At 60.2% G+C, this 6,600-nt stretch overlaps 1 protein-coding gene across 1 annotated transcript in view; it reads left to right on the top strand.

Moving 5' to 3' along the window:
* The first annotated feature begins 5,475 nt into the window (after window positions 1-5,475).
* RNF166 (ring finger protein 166) overlaps window positions 5,476-6,600 on the top strand; it is a 4,508-nt gene continuing 3,383 nt past the window's right edge. Inside the window, exons 1-2 of the mRNA XM_011971859.1 lie at window positions 5,476-5,523; window positions 6,336-6,448. Coding sequence (XP_011827249.1) covers window positions 6,351-6,448 — 98 coding nt within the window. The 5' untranslated portion in view covers window positions 5,476-5,523; window positions 6,336-6,350. The remainder of the gene's footprint in view (window positions 5,524-6,335; window positions 6,449-6,600) is intronic.

Genomic DNA, 6,600 nt, shown 5'->3' with positions numbered 1-6,600 from the left:
GCCCTGCCCAACCCTGGGGTCCCCGGGGGCTGCGGCGGGCGCTCGGGTACTCAGAGGGCAGCAGGTGCCACCGCCCCGCTAGTGGTGGTGGATTTGGGCTTGTGGGGCTGGAATGGGCAGCTGTAAATAAATGACTTGTGGCTTTTGCTATCAACTCTTGTTCGGACCCGCTGTCTGCCTGTTTTGACTACAGAGGAAAGGAGTTTCCTAAAGTTTAGAGGGGCTTGTTTGGAGTCTGATGTTCTTTTGTTTGAAGGAGAACTTGGGTCACACCGATCACTGAGTAGCCAGGCAGGCTGGTCCACAGAGGAGCAGACCCTGACCACCTTGCTGGGGTTTCCAGCTGCGCCAGGGCTCACAGCCGGCTCCTCTAGGGTGTTTCAGGAACAGAAACTCGAGGACGTGGCTCTCCTGGTGGGGAGCTGTGTTCAAGTATTCTGGAACTGCCAGCCCCCTTGGGAGGAAGCCGAGATCAGAGTGTCTGCTCTCTCCTAAGTGCTGAATAATACAGCTCTTGAGCACAATTAGCAGTGGCAGGGTACAGAGAGAGCAGGAGGGCTTCCCCGCAGACATCCAAGCTGCTGAGGTGGTGGAGTGGAGGGGGGTGCACCCAGGCTGGTAGGAGGCTCTTGAACATTTTGCAAGCAAAGGCAGCTGACTTCAGAGGCTCCTGGTACAGAGGGAGCTGGGACTGCTAGGTGGGTGTGTGCTGGTCACCCACGGAGGTGGCTGGGCCAGTGTCAGGATGCAGAGCCGCCTTCATTACCTGTGTCAGGCAGCACAGGCGCCTGCCCACGCTGGGACAGCTCTACCTACTTCTCTTGTGAGGCTGCTAAAGGCTCTGCCCCTGCTCCTCCATCTCACTTAGCTGTGACATTTTGGTGGGGCAGCCTCTGAACGGGTTTTTTTTTTTTTTAAGACAGAGTCTTGCCTTGTCACCCAGACTGGAGCGCAGTGGTACCATCTCGGCTCACCACAACCTCCACCTCCCGGGTTCAAGTGATCCTTCTGCCGCAGCCTCCTGAGTAGCTGGGATTACAGGCACCCGCCACCATGCCTGGCTAATTGTTGTATTTTTAGTAGACATGGGGTTTCACCATGTTGGCCAGGCTGGTCTCGAACTCCTGACCTCTGGTGACCTGCCCGCCTCGGCCTCCCAAAGTGCTGGGATGACAGGCGTGAGCCACCGCGCCTGGTGGGACTTCCTTCTTGGGAGCAGGTAGTACCGGGTGTTTGAAGGTGCGTTCTGCACTTTCTCATCTGTTACTGAGCGCTGAGGCTTGACTTAGGCCTCGTTTTAGAAAAGCCTCCCGTAGGCTTTGGGTGTCGACACCTTCACCCTGCTGTGGCTGCCCACGGCACCTCCACTTTCCTAGCCTGCACAAACTGGTATTTGCCCTTCGCAAATACGTCTTTTGCTAAAATGTGGTTTCCGTAACACAGAATCCAGAACTCCATGGAATTTGGAGCATCTTTCCTACAAACTCCCCTCCCCCACGCTTCTCTTGGTAGAATTTGATAACCTTCCTAGTCTCACTGCCAGAGCTTTTCACACAGCCTTTGCCTTTCAAAGATTTTTCTTCCCGACTTTTCCTACTGGCTTTTGTTTTCTGGCTGTTCTCTCTCTGCTTCTAACTTTCTGTTTCTTGTTGGTGTTGCTAAGGCATGCATGCAAATGACCACAGAAAGTTTAAAGGCTCTTTGGGTTCCCTTCGGAAGTCTGTTGTTGGTCTGGTTCTGTCCCCTCTGCAAGCCCCCCAACCAGAGCAGCTTCCTCCTCCAGGGTAGATCTCTCATGGCAAGAGTATCCCAGTGTGGGGGCATGCACCCTGCTCTAGCCCTCGGGCAGGAGGCCCCCTGGGGCCCAGCAGGAGCTGTTGTCATTCAGGGGACAGTCCTAGCAGTGAGCCATCTCTGTAACCAGAAGCCTGTGGGCCAGGACATGCATGATCATGAACCTGTCTGGAAGGGCTGTGAGAGCAGCCTCCACCCGTGCAAGACAGCTCTGGGGCTTGCTGAGGGTGCTGGCCTGCCAGCCAGGCAGATCCCTGAAGCACGGGCCGTCCTAGCTCTTCAGCTCGTGCAGCGGCCAGTGTAGGAGACACATCAGCAGCCGGGTGTCTGCTGGGAGGGCCAGTGCGTGATCGCCCCTCCCTTTGCAAGGCTGTTGACGCCCCCACACCCATCGCCCTCAGCCACTTCCTTCAGCGGAGAAGCTGCTCAGCACAAGCCCCTGGGTGGGTGCAGACAGGAACTTCCTGTGGGGGAGGCGGGCACTGCTCCCGGCTGCTGGCTCTCTGAACACCAGGCTGGCCGTCACTGGAAACTAGGCTGATAGTGCATCCACCCTGCGGGTGCCTCGTTCTGCCTCCTGCTCCTCGGGCCCAGCTGCCCTGGGTTCCCTCTTGTGTCTTCCCTGAGTCCTTCTGGGGAGGACGAGGCTGTCTTTTTCCCAGCCAACCTTCTGGGCACCTTTCCTGTCTTCCCAAGCTCTGCCCGGGACCCTTTCCTTCCCCTCAGCCCGTGGCCGTGCTGTGCAGCCGAGACTCCCCTGGTCTCTGGCAGCTCGGGGTTCACTTGGGAGGTGCACCATCCAGTCGTTTCCAGTGTGTTTGCAATTATGCAACAATCAACGCAATTCTAGAAGATTCTTTCCACCCCAGAAAGAAACCCAGGGCCCTCCCCCTCGCCTGCCAACCACTCCTCTGCTTTCTGGTCACTGGGTTTGTCTCTGCTGGACGTTGAGTGTGAGTGGACTCCTACGACACGGGTGGGCCGTGCTTGCTGTCTGCCCTGCACTGTTTTCCAGGCCTCCTAGTGCGTGGCACCTCTTCCTAGCCGAACGCCCTTTCCGTGCGTGTGCATGCCACACTTTGTCTCTTCACGTGTTTACCGACGGGCACCTGGGCTGTTTCCACTTCTCCCTGCCTGAGTATGGGGGTCTCCCTGAGGCCTCCCCATGTGGTCCATCTTGCCAACACCTTCCTCCCGTGATCAGGCGAAGTAGGTGGACCCCTGGCTGGAATCCAGGGGTCAGTGCCAGGGATGACCCTGGAAATACCTGCTGGGGCGCCTGATGTGGGTGTCTCCTCCGCAGACCTGCCGGGGCGCCTGGTGAGGCTTCGGGTAAGGTGAGCAACCTCTTTACAGGAAAAGGCTTGTTCACTTTCTGACAGGTCTCAAGCGGAGTCCCACTTTCTCTCGCACAAAGTTTAATGTGGGAGCCGCCAGCTAGGTGGTGGCTCCGTGCGAATCCAGTGGTGGGAAAGAGGGCCTGGGGGACAGCAGGAGGGACTTAAGATGCCCACTTGGCCACCTTTGCCTGAGGTCCTCAGCCTTCCTCCTTGCGGGAAGGACCTTTTCTTGAGAGGGATGTGGAAATCTCTTGACAGCAAAGAGGACTCTGGCCCTGAATTCAACTGAGTCGTTTGTGAACTCAGGGCCTGCCCACAGCCCCTCTGTCTAGTGGGGCTCCTGCACCAGCCCTGCACGCCCCCTGTCCTGCAGCCTTCCTGGGGCTGAGGGGCTCCGCCTCAGTTCCAGCTCCTTGCCGCAGCTCAGCTGTCCCCATAGTGCTCCTCACGAGGCCGGATATGGCTGCCCTGGTATTAAGCTCCTTCTCTGTGCCTGCGCTGGAGGCTTTCGCGCCTGATGCTCCTGCTGGCTGGTGGTGCTCCCGCTGGCTGGTGGTGCTCCCGCTGGCTGGTGATGCGCCCGCTGGCTGGTGGTGCTCCCGCTGGCTGGTGGTGCTCCCGCTGGCTGGTGGTGCGCCCGCTGGCTGGTGATGCGCCCGCTGGCTGGTGATGCGCCCGCTAGCTGGTGATGCTCCCCTCCAAGGGGTGTGTGCATCTGCAGAGTGGGAGGCTGTTGTAGATACCAGCAGGAGGGTGTGTGAGCCCAAGGAAGCCCCTGCTGCCGGAGCCTGGAGTGCATATGGGGCTGCGGGACTCTCAGTCTGTCCTCACGATGTGGTGTCTCCAGGGGCAGTGCCGAGAGTCAGGGCCCATGGGAGCCTCAGGTGCCCCAACGGTGCCCAGGACCCGAGCCTCCACCTAGGTGGAGCAGGATCCCCTCCTGCCTGCGAAGCTGTCCCAAGCCTGGTGACTGCCACCCAGTCTCAGGGTGTGCTGCCACTTGGCTGGCTTTGGCCCTTCCCTGTCCAATGCGTCTAGAGCCCCTGGGGCCTGGCAGTTTCCTTTCCCACGATTGTTTGAGGTTTTATCCTCCAGAGGGTGGAACTGGGGGAGTTTCCAGAGTTCCCGGGCTGTCCCTGTGCCCTGCAGCCCACCCAGTTGTTGTTGCCATGTGAGGGTAAACCTGGTAGGCCAAGCGCGAGGCTCCTGCCTATGGGAGCTCCTCTGGCCCACGTGTGGGGACAGTCATAGCCACGGCTCTGCCCCTAGCCAGAAAACCACAGGGCCCTACTGTCAGGAAGGACCGGGGCCACCCTTTAGCCAGATGGGTCCCATCCAGCTGGTGGGCCTTGGACATAGGAGTGACCATTTCCAGAGACGGCGATAGCAGTAGGGGGAGCTGCCCCTGTGGACCCCACAAATGCTGGGTCCTAAGAAGGGCCCCGAGAGAGGCCTGCGGTGCGGTTCGGGAGACCCCAGTGGCGGGCTGGCACTCAGGCCCTTGTGCCCTGCAGGTTCTGCGGGGAGTGCCTCCAGCCCTGCCTGCAGGTGCCGTCCCCACTGTGCCCACTCTGCCGCCTGCCCTTCGACCCCAAGAAGGTGGACAAGGCCACCCACGTGGAGAAGCAGCTCTCGTCCTACAAAGCGCCCTGTCGAGGCTGCAACAAAAAGGTACCCGCCTGCTCGGGCCGTCCTGGAGCCGGGGGTCACTCGATGGGCAGCCTCAGCCCACGGGTTCCACAGAGGGCGGGGGCCGGGGCCATCTCTCTTTCCTGTTGAGTAATCACAGTCTCTGCTTCTGCACCAGGAAGCCGGCCCCGGCGCCTCCCTCCCCTCCCCTCCCGTTTTCATCTCTCACTTCCCGTGGTGACAGCTGAGGGGGCCAGCCCGATGGGGGCAGCACTGTCAGAGCCGCCTAGCCCGGGCCAGGGGAACCCATGTGGGTTGTGGCCAGGGTAGGGACCAGGGACCTGAGCTGAAACCTTCCCAATGCAGCCTTCCCCTGCCAGCCGATACTGGGGACAGCGCTGGGGGCTCCAAGGTCACAAGGGCGATAGGCAGAGTCAAGGACATCTAAGGGCCGAGCACCCTCCAGCTGCCAGGAGTGCCAGAGCCGGGCTGATGGGCACTGACACACCCACATCAGAGCAGCCTAAGGGCCTGCAGCTTCTCATAGGCCTTGTTGGCCCCCATCTCCATCCTGTCCCGGAGCCTGGCCCGCACCCCATGGCCCTCCCTGGCACATCCACTTCAGGGTGGAGAGGGCCCAGCCAGTGCCCCTTTCTTTCAGTGGCTTCCAGAGGGCTGAGCAGCTAGAATTGATTTTGCATTTGCATTTCCCGACATTGCCACATCTCAGGTTAATAAGTTCTATGAAGCACTCACACTGGTACGTGGCCCCTCGGTGGTTTGTCCTCGAGGTCAAAGGTCCAGATGTCCAGGGGCTGCCCTGGGCTCCAGAGCGGTGCCGCTGAGCAGGCTGTGGCCTCGGGTGCTTGGGCACCTCCCGTCTCTCCCATGCTCAGAGTTCCTCTCTCCTGGGCAGACAGAAAGGATCAGAATGGGTCACATGCAGAGCGGCCTCCCCCACACCACAGCGGCACGGTTCTCTAATCTGTGTCTTCAGATGTGACTGTCTCCCAGCACCTTGCTGGGATGTGGCGCGTCCCTTGGAGTCCAGCAGCCCTGGACAGAGCTGGGTGCTAGGCTTGTGTCCAGGAGGATCTCAGGCACCTGCGGTCTTGTGACCTATTGCCTTGGACAGTGAGTGTGCTGTGGGTGGAGGATGGCGCCCTGCCCCCATGGAAGCATCCCCGGCTTGCCCCTCAGTCCCACGGAGCATCTGTCCCCAGCCTGGGGCATTTCTGAGTGGCCTCCACTTGGCCTCTTCCTTTTTCTGGAGCAAGTATTTGAACTCCCGTAGGCGCCAGAGGTCTCCTTGCCTGTTTCCCACCACCCTTCTCCAGCCAGGTTTCTGCCCTCGGCCAGATCATCCTGCAGTGATTTGCTTTTGGCCATGGAGTGGTGGCTGCCCATTGCCTGTGATTGTTTTAGCAGCAGAAGGGACCGAATCCCTCTGCTGCTGGCGACACAGACACTTGCTTACAGTTCTCTGGTCCTGGACACCTGAGGTCTCAGCCTCCCCAGGACGGCCCTTCCAGATTCTCAGGACCGCCTTGCCCTCCCTGCCCTGTCTCCTAGGTGACCCTGGCAAAGATGAGAGTCCACATTTCGTCCTGCCTAAAGGTCCAGGAGCAGATGGCCAACTGCCCCAAGTTCGTCCCCGTGGTGCCCACATCCCAGCCTATCCCCAGGTAGGCGCCCCGCAGTACAGGGGAGAGGAACCATCCTCAGCGGTTTCCTCGTTCTGGGAGCAGGTGCAGCGCCCCGTCCCAGAGAGGCCTGGCTGGGAGCAGGTGCAGCGCCCCATCCCAGAGAGGCCTGGGGAGTCACCCGGGGCTGAGCA

Source organism: Mandrillus leucophaeus, unplaced genomic scaffold, assembly GCF_000951045.1.
Source record: "Mandrillus leucophaeus isolate KB7577 unplaced genomic scaffold, Mleu.le_1.0 Scaffold10, whole genome shotgun sequence".
Classification (NCBI taxonomy): domain Eukaryota; kingdom Metazoa; phylum Chordata; class Mammalia; order Primates; family Cercopithecidae; genus Mandrillus; species Mandrillus leucophaeus.
Note: the sequence above shows the minus strand (reverse complement) of the source record. Positions and strands in the feature narration are given on the sequence as shown.